This window comes from Meriones unguiculatus, chromosome 19 (genome assembly GCF_030254825.1).
Source record: "Meriones unguiculatus strain TT.TT164.6M chromosome 19, Bangor_MerUng_6.1, whole genome shotgun sequence".
In the NCBI taxonomy this organism is placed as follows: domain Eukaryota; kingdom Metazoa; phylum Chordata; class Mammalia; order Rodentia; family Muridae; genus Meriones; species Meriones unguiculatus.
Genome location: NC_083366.1, coordinates 10,233,647 through 10,256,174, shown reverse-complemented (window position 1 = coordinate 10,256,174; position 22,528 = coordinate 10,233,647). Strand labels below are relative to the sequence as shown.

At 38.8% G+C, this 22,528-nt stretch overlaps 1 protein-coding gene across 1 annotated transcript in view; it reads left to right on the top strand.

Annotated features, from left to right (window-relative positions):
• Positions 1–22,528, top strand: part of Malrd1 (MAM and LDL receptor class A domain containing 1) — a 744,773-nt gene that overhangs the window by 236,109 nt on the left and 486,136 nt on the right. Inside the window, exon 19 of the mRNA XM_060372547.1 lies at positions 9,296–9,383. Coding sequence (XP_060228530.1) covers positions 9,296–9,383 — 88 coding nt within the window. The remainder of the gene's footprint in view (positions 1–9,295; positions 9,384–22,528) is intronic.

Genomic DNA, 22,528 nt, shown 5'->3' with positions numbered 1-22,528 from the left:
GAAGTAATAAAAAATAGAAACAAAGCAAACCCCATCTAATTTTTTACCCTTTTTTTGTACAAGTAAAGTGACAAAGAAAGCTGAAATAAGCTTTGGCTTTTTTGATTCATTTAAAATAATCAAAAGTAAATGCATTTCACATGCCCCATACATGTAGAAGTAAGACTGTGTGTCTCTGTGTACACATGTCACTTAATATTTGAAATAAGTTTTGTATACAAAGAGGCCTGTCTAAATTTTACATGCCAAGCTCTGCATTATTTTTGCTCTGCCTTCAACACTGCAGAAACACAGATGGGAAGAGGTTTTGTGGGGGAAAAAAGCCCCTGTAAGCTACAGCTGTGTGCCTTCCCTGAGATCCAAGGCCAAGAGGACCCTTTGATGCTAAATAAGACAATAGAGAAGGCGAAGGAGGATGGATTGACCTAAACATTTCAATTAAACTTCAATACAGTGAGAAGGAATTAAAGGCTCCTCATGAATCGCTTTGCTTTTGTGATGTTTGCATCCCTTACACTCTGTCCTTTCACCTGTTTCTTACCCACTTCCACAACGGACAGCTCTACAAGCAACCTATAACAAGAGTCTCTTAAAGGTGTGTCTCTCCTAAGGTCAGCCTCAGTATGTACATATACTTGTGTCTCATCATGTTACTTTTCGGGAATGGGAAAATAGTAGGAGGCATTTCTATGGCTATAGATTTTTATTATATAATCTCCATTAAAAAAACAAAACATTTGTATATGGCAATGTGGTAGACTGAAGTAGAGAAAAATCACAGTTGCTTTGGTTTCTGGCTTAACATACTGAAGAAATTTACATTTTTGGATGCCTTTGCGAACCAGACAATGTACATGAATGATAGACATATATCAAGTATACAATAATTAGTGGTATGCAACAGAGAGGAATGGGGTCTGGGACAACCAAGGAGCAGAGTCTTTTTGAGAAATAACCTACATTTAAAATATTGGTGACCTGTTTGATTTGGGAGAATATTTAATGTTAAATTAAACTCTGATAATATGGGTGTAGCCCAGAAGCTGCTATTCAGTCTTTTGCATATTATATATAGGATATTCAAAGACAAGGTTAGATTTTTGTTGTTGTTGTTATCATGAAAATACCACAACACCTATATGGATACATAATTCATTTTCTGAGTCAAGTAAACCTGTAGAAAGCCACATTCTTCATAGCTCAACATTACCTAAGAAAAAAGTCAAACTGATGACTTAATAGTAAAAAATATTTACCATTTTCCAGACCATTTAAGAACCCAGACAGACTATGCAGACATCTTATTTTCTTTGAAGCAATCTTCTTATTGAACTTTGTCTACTTATCTATGTTAGTTCATTTAATCTTCAGTACCACACTGTATTTTAATATCCATGTGTGTGCCTAGCTTCTTATACAGTTTAGATGCAACTTTTATGGCCCATACTTAATGTTTAAATACCTTTTCATATCTAATATAATAATTGAAAACTTCAGTTATTTTGCAGTGTTTTGCAAGTACAATAAGACCAACCAGAAACAGACTTATAAACAGAAAGTTTGTGAGATCAAATTTGAGTTTTACTTTATAAAGATTTTTTTTCCCCAGGGCGACATATAAGTAGTTGTGTTTTTAGATTTTTTCTTTTTTTTTTTTAATTTATATACTCTCTTTGCATCTCATTCATAACATCCTCCTTCTTCTTCTTTTGGTTCCCCTCCTACCCTCTGCCACCATCTCCCCTCCCTTTATCCTCAGAAAAGGGGAAACCCCTTTACCAACTCCTCCCCCCCCCACACATCAGGACTGAACTCATTCTCATCCACTGAGGTCAGGCAAGGCAGCTGCATTAGGGGGAACTAAACAAAAGCAGGTAATAGAGTCCATGTCCTAGACAGCACCTGCTCAACTTACTAGGGAACCTACATGAAGATTAAACTGCCCATTGGTTACTCATGTGTAGGAAGACTAGGTCCAGTCCATTTATGCTGTTTGGTTGGTGCTTCTGTCTCTGTAAGCCCCCATGGGTATAGGTTAGTTGACTCTGGTGGTCTTCTTGTGGGATGATTAAAAGACCTCTTATGTTGATCTCAACAAATCATTGCCTGTGGATTAGATGACAAGAGTTCATATTCCACACCAAACTTCAAGAATTCCACAGAAGTGGTAGATTATGTGATACATATGAAGTAGTTTCTGAATGTCTTCATAGGAATTGGGAACAATTCCTCACAAATTATTAGGTATAATCAAACTTACAGGGGCTTTATCTTATTGGGAAAACAAAATGAAAACTAAGTATAAACTATTAAAAATATAATGGGTAATGTAAATATTTGCTCTTTGGAAATTATTAGTAGCTAGTAAGTTTTTGTACATGACTTGAACAATCAGATGGCACGTTTTGAAATTACCATATACTGAAGATGATAAGAACATACCATCTCTCTTCTGTCACTAAAACATTGAACTTCTATAAAAGCAGAAAGGCTCCAAGGCGCTTTAGTTAAAAACACTACAACTTGTGGCGTGCAGTAGTCTTAAATCTGTGTTGTGGTGTCTTAGTCTATGTTTCTAGATGTCATATGGTAACAGGTCATGTGTAAGGCATAAAAACACATGCTGTGTATTTAGAATCAGGGAGAGAGGAAGTTAATGACACAGCACAAATGACTGCTGCCAAGACTTCTCGATTATATCACAGGTTAGTTTTTAAAATTATTTTATGATTATGGAAATCCAAAATTAATTTTGCCAAATTCTTTCCCAATTATTTTTAAATTCCATATTTCAGCTGCATCTCAAGTTATTTAATAAAGTGTTATGGGATGTAGGCATACAATGTAGCTTCCTTAACTCCCAGAATTCAATGCTATCTTGCATATATCATTTATTATTTCAATGTTCTTCCATTTACTGTAGAAGCAACACTATATATAAAGTGGAATTTTTAGAACAGAGATTCTTTGTCTCTATGTACAGTTATGTACATATCTGTGTGTGCAGAGACATACTAATTCCTAGACTACTCATGATGATTTAAGAATTTTTTCTTGTTTATCTTCTTTAGGTAGATAGATTCAGTATATTTATCCTATCTTATAGGTCTATATAAGTGAGTATATACCATGTGTGTCTTTCTGCTTTTGGGATACCTCATTCAGGATTATCGTTTCTAGGTCGTACCATTTGCCTGAAAATTTCATGATTTCCTTGTTTTTAATTGCTGAGTAATATTCTATTGTGTAAAAGTACCACAATTTCTGTATCCATTCCTCAACTGAGGGACATCTGGGTTGTTTCCAGGTTCTGGCTATTACAAATAAAGCTGCTACAAACATGGTGAGCAAATGTCCTTGTTGTGTACTTGAGCCTCTTTTGGATATATGCCTAGGAGTGGTATAGCTGGATCTTGAGGAAGCACTATTGTACAAGTTTACATTCCCACCAGCGATGGATGATCAATCCTCACTTAGAAAGACAAATGCGATAGACATTCGATGTAGGAGCAAACAAGTAATAGGACAAGAGCCTACCACAGAGGGTCTCTGAAAGACTCTACCTAGCAGTGTATCAAAGCAGATATTAAGACTCATAACCAAACCTCTTGCAGAATGCAGGGAATAAAAAAAAAAGGGTGGGGGTGGGGGTGGGGGGTGGGGAGTTAATACGACCTGGAGAGGACAGGAGTTCCACAAGGACCAAATATATCTGGGCACAGGGGTCTTTTATGAGACTGTTTTTCCAAACAAGGACAATGTATGGATGCAACCTAGAGCCCCTGCTCAAATGTAGCCCTTGGTAGCTCAGTATCCAAGTGGGTACCCTAATAAGGGGAACAAGGACTGTTTCTGACATGAACTCGATGGCTGGCTCTTTGACCTCCCCAACCCCCAGTGAGGAGCAGCCTTGCTAGGCCACAGAGGAGGACTTTGCAGCCAGTCCTAAAGATACCTGATAAACCAGTATCAGATGTAAGGGGAGGAGGTTCTCCCTTATCAGTGGACTTGGAAAGGGACAGGGAGGAGATGAGGGTGGGAGGGTGGGATTGGAAGGGAAAGAGGGAGTGGGATACAGCAGGGATACAAAGTTATCAAACTGTAACTAATATTAAAAAATAAAAATTTAAAATAAAAAAGAATTTTTTATATACTTAATATAGAGCAGAAGTAGTTTGTATCTATAATTATTTTTCAAGATGTAATGTGTTACTAGGTGGTGTTTTATCTATTTACTCATTCATTTGTCATGTATACTTGTTGGACAGGGGTTGCTCACCATGGTTGTGTGTGTGATCAGGGTACAACTGGCAGGAGTGCTTTACTTCTTGCGCCACGTGGGTCAAGGGGAGCCAACTCCGTTTCTCAGGATTGGAGGCAAGCGCCTTTTTCTGCTGATCAGCTGACCTTTCCCAAGGGTCTTCCTCAGTGATTTGCCTATTAGATATTAAGAAAGTAACACTACCCATAAGACATTTGACTTTTTTTTGTATTGTCACTGGAAAATATTGTCCATTAGTTCTCAAGAATGTTTACATTTATGTCATTAACATATTGACATTTGGACATATGCAATGCATGATTCAGTTATGTTTTCTAGCAAGACCTGCCTGTCTTCTTTGCGGGGCAATCCCAGCAAAGAAAGTTACAGAGAGTGCGATTTAACAGGAAAAAAAAAATGCTTGCAAGCAGCAGCCTCCAAAATGTGCTGTTTACCTCCTCTGGGACACTCTGGATCACATGACATTTCTGTAATTTTCAATGAAAATGGCCACTTCCTTAATTCATGATTGTACAAAGCAGACAGAGAGATGCTAGAATGAAACCATGCATGGTATGTATAACCAAATTTGCTGTGTGGATGTTTCCATGGGTTACAACTGTACTTTTCCACTAAACATTGGATCTTGCTATTAATTTTCTCTCCATGCTCAGTACTAACCTAATCACAACCATGAGCCTGCATGCCTGAATCATAGTGTATCTCTATTTTTCTGATTTTCACCTCTCTCACTTCTGAACTGAGCTGGTAGTTACCTCACTTTGTTGCAAAGTACTATAGTGTATACATACTGATCTAAGCATCTTATTATTGTTAATTTATTTATCTTTTGCTACTTTTCAGCTAATTATAGGCCTTCTTCAATACACAATTTTTGTAGTCATTGATGTCAGATTCTATGGGTGATGTTCTAGGAGGTTTTTCCTCCTTTCCCCAAGCTCCTAGAATAGTGACTCATGAGAGTCAATTATTATTTTACAAATACCTAGGCCATGTATTCAGGTTCTTCTCTGACCAGCTCATAACTTAAAATAACTCATTACACTAATTTACATTCTGCCATGTGGATAGTTACCTGAGCTAAGGCACCATGTCTCCCTTCTCCTCACATCTCCTGGCTAAAATCTTTCAAACCTGGCTCTATCCCAGAATTCATCTGCCTGCCGATGTCCCGCCCATTTCCTGCCTCAGCCATAGGCATAGTCTTTTAATTGACAGGTGTTGTATCCATACAATACACGAGACTTTCCTTCTACCGGTGGACTTCTGTTTATTAATAATATTTGTAGGATTTGGTCCTGAATACATTTTCTGCATTTTTTTCTCTTCTCACAGTATTTCTCTTAAACAAAAATGGTAGATTTGTTCTTTGACACTTATTGCATATGTACATGCAATATGTTTATTCTCACCTTGTCCACAGACTCCTCACATCATCCTTCCATTTCTCTTTCCCTTCTCCTCCAAGCATGTCCCTTTCTCACATTCATGTCCTCTTGTTTTGTTATCCGCTGACTTTTAACTAGTATTGTCTGTGTGGTTATGATTTGGAATTGTCTACTGGGGCTAGGGTGGGCTCCTAGATGAGTACACAATTGAAAACCATCACCACTCCTCCAAAAGAATCCATCAGTAGCAATTTGGTTCTTCTTTGATCTATGACTGACAGTTGGCAGACCTAATCTATTACAGGCTGAGTGCAGGCAGACAAAGTTGTTGTGTAAACATGGGTGCAATGACCATATCATGCCCTGATGTGTGTTTGAAAGTCTTTCTTCCTATTTTCTTTCTACCCTGTTTTCCACAATGTTCCCTGAACATTAGAGGAAATGGTACAAATGCCTTTTATCAGGTGGAGCACTGAACTGTTGTTTATTCTTAGCACCTTGACCAGCCACAGCTCTCTGCATTCATGATTATCATGGCAAAGAGAAGCTTTTCTAATTAGGCTGAGAGTGGTGCTTGTCTGAGACCATGAACATGCATTGTCACTGTGTCAGTTTAGTTAAAGAACAGCATTAACATTTAATTTCCTACCTCCTACCGGGGCCAAGACCTCCTCAGCCATGGAATTTTCAGTTTACATTACCTGGTTTGGATTTCCTCCTGGGGAGCCACATTTCTTTTCTTTTTTTTCTGTTACAATGGTAATGCAAATAATGCATTTTATCAAGTACACAGGTTCTTCTCAGGCAATGTCAAATAAACTGTAGTTGCCTAGTATTTGAATGCTTAAATCTTTCTCATGTTGACAAATCTTTATGATGTCCTGGCCTCAGAAATATTAAAAAAAAAGTAATGAAACATTTGGGGAAGTTAGCAAAATGTTTGAGGTCAACAAATTTGACTTTTTAAACCTCCTTCCTTGGACCAGGTTATCAATACATGAAGACATGATAAGGTTCAGTACAGGATAGAATTCAGAACAGTGACAAGAGAAGTGAAATAAAATTTCAGCTTCCACATTCAGTATTTGTGAAGGAACAGTGAAATGGAAATTATTTCCTCTGGTAGTGGAAAAGAGGATGGACTTCTCTTTTTTTCATTTTTTAATTATTTATTACAATTTATTCACTTTGTATCCTGGCTGTAGCTCCCTCTGTTATCTCCTCCCAATCCCTCCTTCCCCCCTTTCCTCTTCTCCTCTTATACCTCTCCCCTAGTCCATTGATAGGGGAGGTCCTCTCCCCTTCTATCTGACCTTAGCATATCACTTCTCATCAGGACTGCTGCATTGTCTTCTTCTGTGGCCTGGCAAGGCTGCACCCACTCTGGTGAAGGTGATCAGAAAGCTTGCCACTGAGTTCATGTCAGAGAAAGCCTCTGTTCCCCTTACTAGGGAACCCACAAGGAGACAGAGTCTATGAGCTAGTCTTAGGAGGAGTTTTAGGTCCTTCCCATGAATTGTGCTTAGTTGGGGTATCAGTCTCTGTAGTGCTCCCGAGTTCTAGTTGTTTGTTTGTTTGTTTGTTTGTTTTTTGGCTCTCTTGGTCTCGTTTTGGAGAGAATGGACTTCTCTTAAAACTTTGGGTTTGTCATGAGTTCTATTTTATTAAATTATGGCAAGATGCCTAGTAAGCATGCCACACATTTGCATAAGTATTAAAATAATTTATCACAATTAATTCTACTGTAGTAAGTCTCAACTTTAATCATAACCTGCTATACATTACAGTGGTTTGCCAGTATTTTCTTTTTTACTGAGGTTTTGGTGGAATTACAGATCCTAAAGTCAAGAGAAGATCAATATGGATTAGCTAGTTTCAGATACATGTGAAAAATGCTTAACATCTTATTTACATTCCATCAAGTAACAGAGGAAATAGGCTTCTGGAAGGGTGAGGACATTTGACCACAGAAGTACATATACTCTTTTTTAATTAAAATTTTATTTTTTTAGTATTAGTTACAGTTAATTAACTTTGTATCCCAGCTGTATCCCACTCCCTCATTTCCTCCCAATCCACCTTCCCTCCCTCAACTTCTCCCTAACCCTTTCCAAGTCCATTGATAGGGGAGGTCCTTCTCCCCTTTCATCTGATCCTAGTTTATCAGGTATCTTTAAGCCTGGCTGCACAGTCCTCCTCTGTGGCCTAGCAGGGCTGCTTCTCCCTTGGGTGTGTATGGGAGGGAGAGGGGATCAAAGAGCCAGCCATTGAGTTCATGTCCGAAATAGTCCCTGGCTGAAAGACAAAAGGGGGGAATTGGAAGAATGGAGAGTGGAGAAGCTTCAGAGACCCAAAGAGCCGAAGGAAATGAGACAATCTAGAGACAAATTTGAAATTACAGAGAAGCAGATAGATTGGAATGGCAGGGTTGCAGCCAATTGAAGAGTATCAGATACAGTGTGGGAAGCTGGGGAAGCCCCAAGGGAATGTGTAAGCAGATAAAGCCCCAAGAGAGTATGTGTTTCCCACAAGGACCGAAGCCTCAGACCTGTGGGAAAATGACGCAGCCTTTCTCCCAGGTCAGGAGCAGAGTATGATAAAGCTTTCTTCACATCCTGGTGGGAACTTTGATAGTGAGTGCTTACAAATGATTAGCCGCTGTGTGCAAAACCTTCAACACAGCTTCCTCCTCCTGGATGTTTAGAGCCTGAGACTGCTGCCTGAGGAACCCCATGAAGAGGCTGGCTAGCTCCTTCCCCGTGTGCTGTACATAACACATGTGTTGAGGTTGCTAGTTGCCACCTCCTCAGAGGGTGCACAGTCACCCTGGCCCCAGCATTCCTGTTCTTGTGTCTGTGAGTCTGTTCTGTCTTCATTCCCACATTGTCACAGTCAGGTTCCAGGGCCTCAAGCTACACAGGAGGCGGTAGAGATAGAACGAAACTAAGCCATAAAATAGGCTCGATAACCATAATACTTCCCGTAACCAAGAACAATGAAGAGTTTTCTTTCCTTTCATTTGTTTCTCTTTCTCAGTTTCTATTTGTGTGTGTGTTGCATTTATGCATATCTATACGTACATAATACACATATGCATATGTGCAAGAAGGTGCACATAAATAGTGGTGCAAGTGCACGCGTGAGTGCGTGTGGTGGCCTGATGACAAGCCTCCGTGTCATCTTCAAGAACTGCATCCACCTCTGACAGAGGGTCCTTGTCTCACAGAGATTCGGCCTTTACGAATTGTGCTACACCAACAGTTCTCAACCTATTGGTTGTGTAACCCCTTTGTCAGCTCTCTATATCCAAAAATGTTTACATTATGAGTCATAAAAGCAGTAAAATTACAGTTATGAAATAGCAATAAAAATAATTTTTTTGTTGGAATCACAACATAAGGGTCACAGCTTTAGTCCAATGAGCCCCTCAAGTCCTCCTTTCTACTTCTCCCCAGTGCTGGGGTTAGAGGTCCCTAACACCACCCACCATTTGTATGTTGGAGTGAGGAATCAAACTTAAGAAGCATTTTGTTTTGTGAGCCATCTCCCCAGCCTTGTGAGTCCTTTCCATCCTCAGGTGTCTATAGCTTCATTCATAATCCAACACCTTTCTTTTATACCTTAGATCCTGATAGTGGCTTCAGTGGGAGATGGTTTCACTGGAGATATTGCAATTGATGATCTGTCATTCATGGATTGCACCCTCTACCCAGGTAAGAGAGACCATTTCAAATGCATTAAAATATCCTAATCTGTTTATTTGGAAGAATCACAAGGGTAATCAATACTTCATATTCAGGAATAACCTAAAGTGCCCTCACTTTTAGTGTTTCTCAAATGTATTGACATTAGAAAATTTACTGTAAATCATTACTAGTAATTAGTCTTAAACCTCTGAAACATAGTAATGTTCATAGATGTTCAAATCTGTTATTTTTATCTGCTATAACATACAAAATTCAAGGAAGTCACATCTGAAGTAATACAGCAGTTTCATGATATTTGTGAGACTTACATGATTGTAAAAATTATTTCAGTATAGTAATTGCCGAGTTCTTTATAGTCACAGTGCATTTTTAAAAACTTCATTAGCATCTCATTTATCTTCAGTGACACCGGTATTTTAAATTTGAGCTATGCTCTAACTATACCTAGGTATTGTTTGCTAAGTGTACTGGGACACAAGAACACCTGAATTGCTATCTTTTTGTTTGTTTGTTTGTTTTGAAACAGAGTTTCTCTGTGTAATCCTCACTGTTCTGGAACTTGCTTTGTAGACCAGGCTGGACTTAAACTCAGAGATTTACTCAACCTCTGCCTCTGAGTGCTGGGATTAAAGGGATGTTGCACCATACCCCGCTGGGCTACAGATATCTTAACACAATGCCCTCACCTTGGCAGCTCTGGGTGGAAGAACTTAAAGCATGTTCAGGGGCTCCACCCCTTTTCCTTCTCTGTAGTTAGGATTCTTCACATATCATCGTCCAGGTAGCACTGATTGCTTTCACTGGTCTCCAACTATTCTGCAGAACACAATATAAATCCAAAACCTTCTTTAGAAAGCAGCTTCATCACCCCTTCATATTTTAGTAAATATGCCCATTTCATATTCACATACCTAGTCATTTTTTTTTTTAAACCTCAGAACCAACCCACACATTTGCCCTTGGCCTAAGCCACCATTGTCTCTCAGATTTGATTTGCTTTATTTTTTATTTTTTCCTTTTTATTTTTTATTTATTACAATTTATTCACTTTATATCCTGGGCTGTAGCCCCCTCTCTCATGTCCTTCCAATCAAACCGTCCCTCCCTCTTCTCCTTCCATGCCTCTCCCCTAGCCCACTGATAGGGAGGTCCTCTTCCAATTCCATCTGACCCTTGCTTATCAGGTCTCATCAGGACTGGCAGCATTGTCTTCCTCTGGGGCCTGGTAAGGCTGCCCCACCCCCCTGAAGAGGAGGTGCTCAATGAGCCAGCCACTGAGTTCATTTCAGAGAAAGCCCGTAATCCCCTTGCTAGGGATCTCATTTGGACACTGAGCTGCCATAGGCTACATCTGTGTAGGGATTCTAGGTTAGCTCATTGCATGATTCTTGGTTGGAGTATCAGTCTCAGAAAAGAGCCCTGGACCCAGAATTTTTGGTTTCATTACACAATGGAATACTACTCAGCAATTAATAATAAGGAAATCATGAAATTTGCAGGCAAATGGTGGGAACTAGAAAGATCATCCTGAATGAGGTATCCCAGAATCAGAAAGACACACATGGTATATACTTGCTTACAAGTGAATATTAGATATATAATATAGGATAATCACACTAAAATCTGCACACCTAAGAAGCTAAACAAGAAGGAGGACCCTGGGTAAGATGATCAATCCTCACTCAGAAAGGCAAACGTGAATAGACACCTGAAGAGGGAGAAAACAGGGAACCGGACGGGAGCCTACAACAGAGGGCCTCTGAAAGACTCTACCCAACAGGGTGTTAAAGCAGATGCTGAGACTTACAGCCAAACGTTGGGCAGAGTGCTGGGAATCTAATGAAGGAAGCAGGAGATAGAAAGACCTGCAGGGGACAGCAGTTCCATTTGCTTTATAAATGGTCTCTCTGCTTCTACCATTGAACACCATGCCTATTCTCACAACAGCAGCCCAACAGGTCCTTTTAAACTCTGATAATAAGATCGAACCCACACTATCATCAACATCTTCCTAAGACTTCTTGTTTTAGTCAGAGCAAAATCAAACCTTAGTTAAGGACTCCCAAAGAATAAATGACTGACTCTTTCTACAGCGAGCTTCCTGACTACAGCAGAAGGCCTGCTACCTAGTACTTCTTCACTCTGTTCAGTTCAGAGTCTGGGCTTTTGTCCATGCCTGTTCTTCTTCCTGGCAAATGCTTCCTCCGGGTGTCTGTTCATTCCCTCCAGTGTTCCTAGCTTCTAGCCAACATCTGCTCATCCAATAAATCCTTAAAGTACCATGTACATAGAGTCTTCTCTGGCATTTTCGATCTTTAGTCTCTGAGGTTTTTTTTGTTGTTTTTTTTTGTTTGTTTTTTTTTTGTTTTTTTTTTTGTTTTTAACATACCACCTATTACCCTTATAGTGAAATTTCTCTTTTCTCCAATAATGATAGTTGTAAGAAAGCAGATATAATATTTGCTGGCTATTTTATCAGTAACAACTAGCCTAGTAGTGGCACCTGAGGACAGTAATACATATTTTCTGAAGGGAAGGCTAGGTAGAGGGGTACACGTCTTTTAGGTGATTTAATAATCTTCATTATGTATTTTATTTTATTATTTTTCTATTTTCTCTCTTTTTCTGTTTGTTTGTTGTTTGTTTTGAGGCAGGGTTTCTCCGTGTAGCCTTGGCTGTCTTGGACTTGCTTTTTAGATCAGGTTAGCCTCAAGCTCACAGAGATATGCTTAGCATTGCCTCCCAGAGTGCCGGATACAGGCATGTGCCGCTGTGTTCAGTTTATTATTTCTTAAGTATTAAATGCTTCCTCATAACAATATACCCTATTATACATAAGACAGATTTCTTGAAAGGCAATTTTTTATTTGCATATAACCACAAAATAGACTTCTAGCTCTCAAGCATTTGGGCCAGCTTAGAACAAGAGTAGCAATGATATCAATTTCTTATCCGGGACTCTGTAAAACCCTTGAAGTTCTAATCTGTGGATGTGCATTCCACAAGTCCTGCCTCTATGGGACCAGAGCTAAAGGGCCATATCCCTGTCTGAGATGCTGGAGATGTGAAATCAGAGGATGGAGAAAAGAAGGTAAAACTATATACTATATTAGTATATGGTATGCATATATTTACCCACACCTACTAGCAGAACAGGTCAAGAAGTTAAGCCTGGCTGTGGGATAATGGTAAGTATTCTCTACATACAAGGAGATTGGTAAGGGCAGATAATACATAAATTCCTATCTAGACATAGAATTTGTAAATATGTTTCATAATACAACATTACAATGGGTGTTTTGTATAATCTTGCATCTTTTTTGTAGTGCTAGGGATGGGATGGGGACCCCTTGCATGCTAGACAAGTATGTCAGTACTGAACTACAGTCCCAGAACAATGCTAAAAAGTTGTTTAGTGTTGATGATAATGTCTGGTCTATCTAAAGTTGCTGCATGTTAACTTCTTTTTTAAAAAATATTATTTATTTTTATTAATTACAATTTATTCACTTTGTATTCCAGCTGTAGCCCTTCTCTTTTTCCCTCCCAATCCCAGCCTCCTTCCCTCTTCTTCTCCCATGTTCCTCTCTCAGTCCACTGGTAGGGGAAGTCCTCCTCCCCTTCCCTCTGACCCTAGCCTGTTAGGACTGGCTGCATTATCTTCCTCTGTGACCTGGTAAGACTGCTCCAGAGAGGTTACCAAAGTTCCAGCCACTGAGCTCATATCAGAGACAGCCCCTGTTCCCCTTACTTGGAACCCGCTTGGAGACTGAGCTGCCATGGGCTACATCTGTGCAGGGGTCTTAGGTTATCTCCATACATGGTCCTTGGTAGGAGTATCAGTCTTAGAAAAGACCCCTGTGCCCAGATTTTTTGGTTCTGTTGCTCTCCTTGTGGAGCTGCTGTCTCCTCCAGGTCTTTCTAACCCCTCTCCTTTTCATAAGATTCCCTCCACTCTGCCTAAAATTTGGCTATGAATCTCAGCATCTGCTCTGATACCCTGCTGGGTAGAGGGGTAGAGTCTTTCAGAAGCCCTCTGTGGTAGGCTCCTGTCCTGTTCTCTATTTTCTTTCTCTTCCCATTTCCATCTATCTCCTTAACACCCATCAGAATGGCTAAGATCAAAACTCAAGTGACAACACATGCTGAAGAGGATGTGGAGAAAGGAGAACCCTCCTCCATTGCTGGTGGGAATGTAAACTTGTACCACTTTGGAAATCAATCTGTCACTTTCTCAGACAATTAGGAATAGTGCTACCTCAAGATCTAGCTACACCACTCCTAGGCATATATCCAAAATATGCTCAAGTACACAAGGACATTTGCTCAACCATGTTCATAGCAGCTTTATTCGTAACAGACAGAATCTGGAAGCAACCCAGATGTCTATCAACTAATGAATGGATACAGAAATTGTGGTACATTTACACAATGGAATACTACTTAGCAACTAGAAACAAGGAAATGATGAAATTTGTAGGCAAATGGTGAGAACTAGAAAAGATCATCCTGAGTGAGGTATCCCAGAAGCAGAAAGACACACATAGTGTATAATCACTTGTAAGTGGATATTAGACATTAGATATCCTATATTAGACATATAATATAGGATAAACATAATAAAATCTGTACACTTAAAGAAGCTAAGCAATAAGGAGGACCCTGGGTAAGATGATCAGTCCTCATTTAGATGTTAACTTCTGAGTAGAATCAGTATCTTTGCTCTCTAGTCTTACATTGAGAAATGAATTGACAACTTACCCAGCTGTTTCTGTATCTTGAGCTCTTGATGTGAGCCACTAGCACACTGATAATAAAGACACATGATACATCAACCCTCTATGGTTTCTGATTTGCAACTCTAAAATATTAATTTAGAGAATACAAGTGGTACAGATGACCATAAAATTTCAGGGCAGGAATTATATTATAGCCTAAAATTGTCTGATTTTAATGGCCATGGTTTTCCTTATGTGGTTTCTTAGTTTAGAATTATTGTGATTTGGGGGACACTGAAGAAGAAAAATTTCAGAAAAGTAGGGTGAATCAGCACTGAAACTCTAGATCCCCAATTATTTTTCTGAATTCGTTCTGTGGCTAATGATACCATGGTGGCCAGATCGGTGTTGCTGGAGGCAGAAGCAGAGATTTGAAGTATGTCACAGACCATTAGTCCCAATTTTCTGGTTCAAGTTTGGGAAGAAAAATATGAAATTTTAAAACCTGTCTGAACTTTTTTTCTCTATGTTAACTTCATGACAAATGAGATTTTTGATCCAAACCAAAAAGTCCTTTGGAGCTGAATGTTCCATAAAAGGATATCAACAGTCTTTTGTTCAATGAACACAAACAAAAATAGGCCTTAATAACGTATTGCTTTGTACTTCTCAGCTGTTTTTCTCCTGTTATCACATCAGATGAGGTCAGATGAGTACATGTAGGTTCGCTTGTAGTCATCAATTTGCTTTCTGTATTAACTAAACTACCATTTTTTGTTCAGTAATACAATGATGTAGAATGAAAATTAAAATCCTTGAGAATACAAACACAAATCTTTGAGCTAGGTCCCCAAGTAGGTACGCTTTCCGCTTCACCTACTAACTTAGGGAAAGGCCAGAACGGTGATTTTTCTGTTTCCTTGCCTCCGCTGCAGCCTCTCTTTCTCTATGCTTTTCTTCTGCATTTCATGACAGCACTTTTACCCAACAACCCCTGGCTGAACATCAGCAGTGACCTCTGACTTCCCTCTGTACTTGTCCACTGGCAAATTCTCCACTTCGAGTAGTTCCCGCATCTGTCTTTTCCCTTCTCTCCACTATGACCCTCATCTAAGATAACAGTATTGCGCTGCAAGCTTCTCAGCTCAAGTGTTCATTGGTCCTCAGTTTTTCCCTAGTAAGGCTCCCAATGAGTTTTTGTTTGTTTTTATTTGTTCTGTAACATCGCTATGACCCTTTTCTTTTTTAATTTCCTGTTTGTATAAGTTTATTTTATGCTAATGACAATTACTTTTAATTGTATTCAAAACTGTTGTTTCTTACTCAACATTTATTTTACATCAATGTGTCCATTCTAATTATTAGCAAAACTGCCACAATGCTGATATTTTGTGATTAGCAGTATTTTTCATTAAATTTTTATTTTTTATATTAATTACAGTTTATTCACTTTGTATCCCAGCTGTAGCTCCTTCCCTCATTCTCTCCTAATCCCATCCTCCCTCCTTCATCTGATTATCAGTATTGAAAGCATTTATTAGGCCTTCATTTTCCCCTAGAAATCATTTCTAAATAAATTTCACATTTTGCAATTCATGTTATGTTAAATCGATAATAATGCACTAGCTACTAATACTTAGCAATATTTTATAGTGTTCAACATCCGTTCATATACATAATCATGACTCACAATCGATATCCTTTTTGTTGTCGTTTGTGAACTGTTTTGGTGAGTTCCTGGCATTTATACTCATTAGCATCAATGTCTCACCAACTAAATTTGTGAGTGTTGAAGTCTTGCATCTTTAAGTAGATTCGTGTGTACTGAATAAGTGCTTCAGCCTTCACGTTAGGAAACTGCCTGCTGCTTCCTGTCTCACTGAGATGACACTGAGCAGGATGAAGAATCAGTTACATTTGTCTTAGATTAACAATAATTATTATGAGCAATTCATATAATAAATTAAGCAGTGTTTTTGTAGTATTTCTTTTGTAATTTGTAGGGGTGTAGAGAATTTAGAAGAGTATATATTACTGTGAAGGTTTACAATGAAATATAACATTTCTAAGTAAAAATCAGGACATTTGTGATTGTTAGGATCATGCAATAGAGTTACACGCCGGGTTCACAAATCACTCCATGCCACTGGTTCCACGTGGAAGGTTTATTAAGGAAAGGGGGAAAGGGAAGGGAGAAGGGAAGGGAGAAGGGAAGGGGGAAGGGGTCACAGAGACCTTCTTTGGGCTGGGCAGGAGAGAAAGAGAGAGGGAAGGGCTGTGAATTATCAGGTGACTCAGAGCACGTGCAGACATAGTTTCAGGTGGTCCGTAGGTGGCTTCACAGATGCCTGATAACCAATTTGTCAGGTCTCTTGGGGCTGGCCGTAGAGATGCCTGCTTACGGATCCCAACAGTGATAGTGATTATAAGCTCACATATTTTAGCTTCTTTAGTATAGCCTTATAAAGTAATATATTATATTCATATAATACATAATGTTCATATTATATATAGAGAGAGAATGAGCCAACACAATGGCATGTTCAATCTAGCAATTTTATTGACTTCTGTGAGTAAAATTAGTTAACTAACTAACAACTTACTTTAAAGGTAAAACCTTTAAATTTATCTGTCTCCAATTGAAATAAATGCTAAATGCTAAAAATAGAGATGATTGTTTCAAAACTTAGAATTTTCAATCTACACATATAGAAGCAAACTCCACACCTAAGGCTCAGGAAACAGCACTGGGAATAGAGGCAGAAAACTTGTAAAAAGCAGAGGAATGAGATGGTGCTTCCTGTATATTACAGGAAGCTGTACCTCAGAAATCTTAAAATATCGTCCCCTAAGCAAGACCTTGACAGTTCCACGCCAGCGGACATCCCAAGGTGGATGGGCAAATATCACAAGGCCCAACCCCTAGTTGAAGAGCTAGAGCCACTTAATGGCTACTAAGAGAGAGATTCAGCCTTTTCCTGGGATGAGCTCCTGGCAAGTTTTCCAATCCCAAATGGACAGCCTTAAGGGCATATATATATATATATATAAGGAACAATGAGTACATTCATGCATATGTTTGTATTTACATGATGCATCTATGTGCATAAGTGAAAGAATACTAATTAAAGAAGAGGTTGAACAAGTGGAGGGTGTGAAAGAAGTTGGAGAGGGAAAAGTATGTGGTGGAAATGATATAAACACACAAGCATAACATTCACAAAAATAAATTTAAAAGTGCTGAGATTTCAGGTGGAAATTTTGTTAGTTGCTCCTTTTTTGTTTTTCCACGTGCATAATCATGTTTATTGTGATGATGTTCACAATAGGCAAGATAAAAGACAGCCTAGGTAGCCATGAACACATGAGTGGATAAAGAGAATTGGTATCTGTGTGCAAACGGAATATCATTAACCAGTAAAATGGATGAAAATCCTATTTTTTTTTTTTAGAAAAATAAATGGAGGTAGATGAGCTTCTATTGAATACAATAAGACAGACATAGGTCAAGTATTACGTATTCTCTTATGTGTGGGAACACATAACCCAATAAAAGTAGAAAGCCCTTAATAACTGACTGATTGCGAGAAGGGCTCAAAGAGGCTGTGTGTAACATATGTGCAATATTTGTATCTCCTGAAATGTCAGAGCAAAACTCATTAATGTGTACACAGGATGTGTCAAAATTAGAGTCTTTGAAAGGAGAATGAGGTAGCTTTTATGAGCTCTAATTCCACTTGAAAGCAGTTCATCTTCACAGCCTTATTGCCTTTGTATACCCCACACTCACATGATCTATCAATCTGCAATAGATATGCATTAAAACAAAAACTGTTAAATTGAGAGAGGAAAAAGCCTCCATGGTGGACAGGAGTTGTGATGTTTGTATTAGGAGGAGCTTCACTGAGAAAGCAAGGTTGTCCTCAGAACCATCCATCTCCTTTTTCTCGGCGAGCTCTGGGAAGACCTGCTGCAGCGTCATTGTGAGCGGCCGCACTCCTCCAGGCTGAGGGTCATCAACTATCTCTAATTTGAGGAAAGCCCAGTTCTGGTTTTCAAAGCGCCAGGGACATGCATGTCCTTTATCCCAAACCTTCTTCCTATTTGTGATTACATTTCAATGTAAGAATGCCTATATAATGAAACATTTTTTTGAGTCCATGTTATAAGGCAAACATATTTTAGAAGACTAGATCTTCTATCAGCCATCAGAAAATAATGTCACAGTATCCTGCAAAGGGCTGTATTGTGATTGTCATAAATCATTTTCAAATAGTAACTGTGGTAGGAATTTCTCTTGTTTTGTTTTGGTTGTTGTTGTTTGAGACAGGGTCTCACTATATGGCCCTCAGCGGCCTGGGGCTTGCCATGTAGAACAGATTAGACATAAATCTGTTGGACATAAACCCATAAATCTGCCTGCATTGTCTTCTCTGGTGCTGGGATTAAAGATATGCATGCACCACCCCACCTGGTCAGCAACTGTGTTTGAAACTTCACTTTACCTAAGTAGAGTTTACATGGACATTTTATTTTGATGTTTTGCAACCTGTGGGCCATCACGCCTTTGGAAATGAATGGCCCTTTCATTTGGTTCACCTAAGACCATTAGACAATACATTTTTACAGTATTATACATAACTGACAAAATTACAACAATGAAATAGCAATAAAAATAATTTTGTTGTTTTGGGGGTCACCACAACATTAGCAACTGTATTAAAGTGATGCAGCAGTAGAGGGTTGAGAAGTACTGCTTTATTTGATCATACAAAATGGAGCTCTTTTATTCTGAGTCTACTCTGTTACTCTAATCAGTGCCATAGCAAATATGTGTGCCCTGGCCCTGGAGGTATAGATAGTTACACATTCTCAACAGTGTGAAGCTTGATTAGATAAACTTCTGAAATTTTAAATGAAAGTCATTTCTTAACAGGAAAGGTCACAAACAAATACATTGTTACCCTCTAGGAAGACATAAATAACAGCTCTGAGAACTAAGTCATCCAGTTATAGCTAAACCTGGTAAACTTTATCAAGGACTAAGCGTGATAAGATATTCATCTTTTTGCTAATGATCAATACGGGAATGGCTGAGGGGATAAAATTCAAAGTCTGTTTTATCAAAAAGATTATATTAGTGTAGCCTGAAGTCTATCGTATTTGTTGCAAGGAAATCGCAGAGCAAGGAGTTAGAACACTGAGTCCATCTGGAGCCTGAGCCGTCAATTTATGAAATCTTCTCTAGGACAGATGTGCAGGTGTTTTGGTTTCCCTGTGGCTTAGTGATGTGGAAGAAGATCAAATCAAGGCAGACTAATCTCTGCTTCTCAGTGGGATTGGAAAGCTGCCATTTGTATGTTGTCTTTGCAATTTCTGCTTCAACTGAGAATCTCCCATTGTGTTTGTTTATTTCTTTAAAGAAACACATCTATTATTACTACCCATTTAGCTTTAGTCTTAGTTCTAAACACAAAACCCACAAGATTTTCAGTGAACTGAATGTTTGTGTCCGCCCTAAATTAACAGACTGAAATCTTAATCCTCTACCTGATGATATTTAGAGATGGAACTTTGGGGATGCAGTTGGGATTAGATGAACCCCATCAGGGCCTGCAGATGGGGTTCATAGCTTTATAAAGAGAAAAGGGGAAGGTGAGGTTGCTGTAATCTATGTGAGAATCCTTTTCTGAAACTACTCAGAACAAGGGTATCCCAACTGAGATTAGAGAATGAAGCAGAGGATGGAAAGAACGAACTTGAAGATATACTATGAAAGAGCAGTGCTCAAGAGCAACTGGTACCAGTGAAAGAACATACAAATATAGAGTAAACAATACAAAATAGAGACCCCATAAAAGAAATACTATGGAGAAAAGAGTGTTTACCGGGAGAATGGGAGGAAGGATTGAGGAAGCTGGAGGGGTCAAGGACACCACAAGAAAACCTACAGAGTAAACTAACCTGGGCCCATGGGGGCTCAGAAGGATTGAACCACCAACCAAAGAGCATGCATAGGCTGGACCGAGGAGCCCTGCACCTATATAGAGATGTGCAGCTTCTTTCCCATCTGGGTCCCCTAACAATGCTACTGGGGGCTGTTTCTGACTCTGTTACTTGCCTTTGGGTCTGTTCCCCCTAGCTGAGATGTCTCGTATGGCCCCAATGGGAGAGGATGTGTTTAGTACTGTTAGACTTGAGGTACCCGCATGGGCTGTTAGCCAAGGGGGGGTTCCTTCCTCTGAGGAGAATGGGGTTGAAAATATGGGGGCAGGGAATGAGGGTGGGACTAGGAGGAGAAGAGGTGGGGTTGTGATCAGGCTGTAAAGTAAATAAATTAATTAATGAGAAAAAAGCAAAAAAAAAATGAAAAGAGACTTTTAAAACAAATTTTGTTGCTAGAAATCAGTGAGCATCTTATGCCACAGATGAGTCTCCACATCGGTTGTGCATCCTTCACAGAAAATTAACTCAAAATGGAGTGAAGACACACATGTATAAGTCACTGAACTCCGAAACTCCTATAAGACGACATAAAATCTAGAGGACACTGAGTTTAAAGATAATTTTAAGTACAGCAATAAAAGGCATGAACTATTAAATAATGTATTACTTATCTAGATTTCATTAAAATTAAAATCTTTTTCTCTTTAAAAGATACTGGAGAATGAAAAATAAATAAGTCACATGTTGGGAAAGGCATTTGAAAAAGACCTTTGTGATAAAAGAGTGTTATTAAAAACATCCAGAGAACTTTTATATCTCAGAATTAGGTACCAAAAACCATGATTTTAAGTTAGTGAGAAGGAAGGGTGTAATTGTTGAAATACAGTTATGTGTAAGAAGATGTCACAACACAACCTATTATGTATAATTAATATATGCTAATAAAATTAGTTAAAATTTTAAAATAAGCAAGAGATCTGAACAGATTCTTCCTCACAGTTATAAATGGGACAAATATGCAAATGAGTATATGTTTCTCATACATCGTTAGGGAATTGTAAATTAGAATACTGATGTATACTGCACAGATTTTAGATAGCCAATATCAAAATACAGAACACATGACAAACCAGCAAGGATGCAGATAAACAGAAACTCTTTTTCCCATAGAGAAAATGCCAAATAGTATACATTGATGAAGTCTGGAATTAGTCATGAAAGAAACTATCTGTACTATAGATTCCATAATAAAACATAGTATTTACTAACCATACATACCTATATGCATACAACATCTATAAATAAATAAAGAAAATTTATTCATAAATGATAAAAAACATGGAATCAACCAGTATGCCTTTCTGTTACAGTGGCCCCATTATACCTTTTATAAGTCTTCCATTGCTTTCTTTCCAATGCACATATATATACACATGTTTAAAAAGTGTAATGAGGAAATCATCTTATTACTAGTTTTCTATACTAATTACTTTTCACTGTGATTAAAAATCCTGGCAGAAACAACTTAAGAGAGGGAGGTTTTATTTGGGTTCATAGTTTAGAAGATATATCACGGCTACAGTGGATTCACCTCTGGCGTCAGGAGCTTGTCGCAGCAGCATCCACAGCACCAGCCAGGAAGCAGAGAAACTGCTGAAGTGCAAATGTATATGCCCTTCAAGGCTTGCTTGCTGCAGTTGACTGAGCGAGTTCTGTTAGCTACACTACACTTCTCAAGGGTTCTAAAATCTTCCACAACAGCATTGTCAGACAACTAAGAATGAGAGTTCAAATGTATGAGCCTGTGAGGAAAGTTCATACTGAAGCTGTAACAATCCAGAGTGAGTACACAAAAACATGGGGTCTTTGGGAGATAACTAGGGCCTTAAAAATTCACAAGTACACACAACATCTCTGTGAAAGACAAAGAAGAGTTGGCTTTTTTTTTTCTTCTCATCAAATGCTCATGTGAAAACCAGAACGTTGGTTCTTTCTAAACCCAAGTATACTGGCACATGATCTTGAATTCCCATCCTCCACAACTGACATCTAAATGGTAGTTGCTTACTCCCCAATTCTTGATACAGTTCTCTAACAGTCTTTCTACAGCAGAGGATGAGACCCAAGGCCTTGAGTCAGGCTATACTAAGCAGTCACTAAGGGGCAAATAGTGCATGCCTCAACTCATAGAGATTCATGCAGAACCCAAAAGAAATGCATGTGGATGTGTCGCCTCCCTGGAGGCATGTGGGAGAGAGTAGATATCAGAATAAGACATGGGTTTTCCTGTGTCTCTCCTTCCCTCTGACTCTTCCTCCTTCCTTTCATCTCTCCTTCTGCTCTCTGTACAGAAGTATCTGAAGCAATTATTTTAGTAATAGTTCCTTTAGTGCTGTTTGTGGGAGTAGTTCTTGTCTTATATTAATTTCTTCCTTCCTTCCTTCATTCATTCGTTTGTTCCTTCGTTCGTTCCTTTCTTTCTTACAA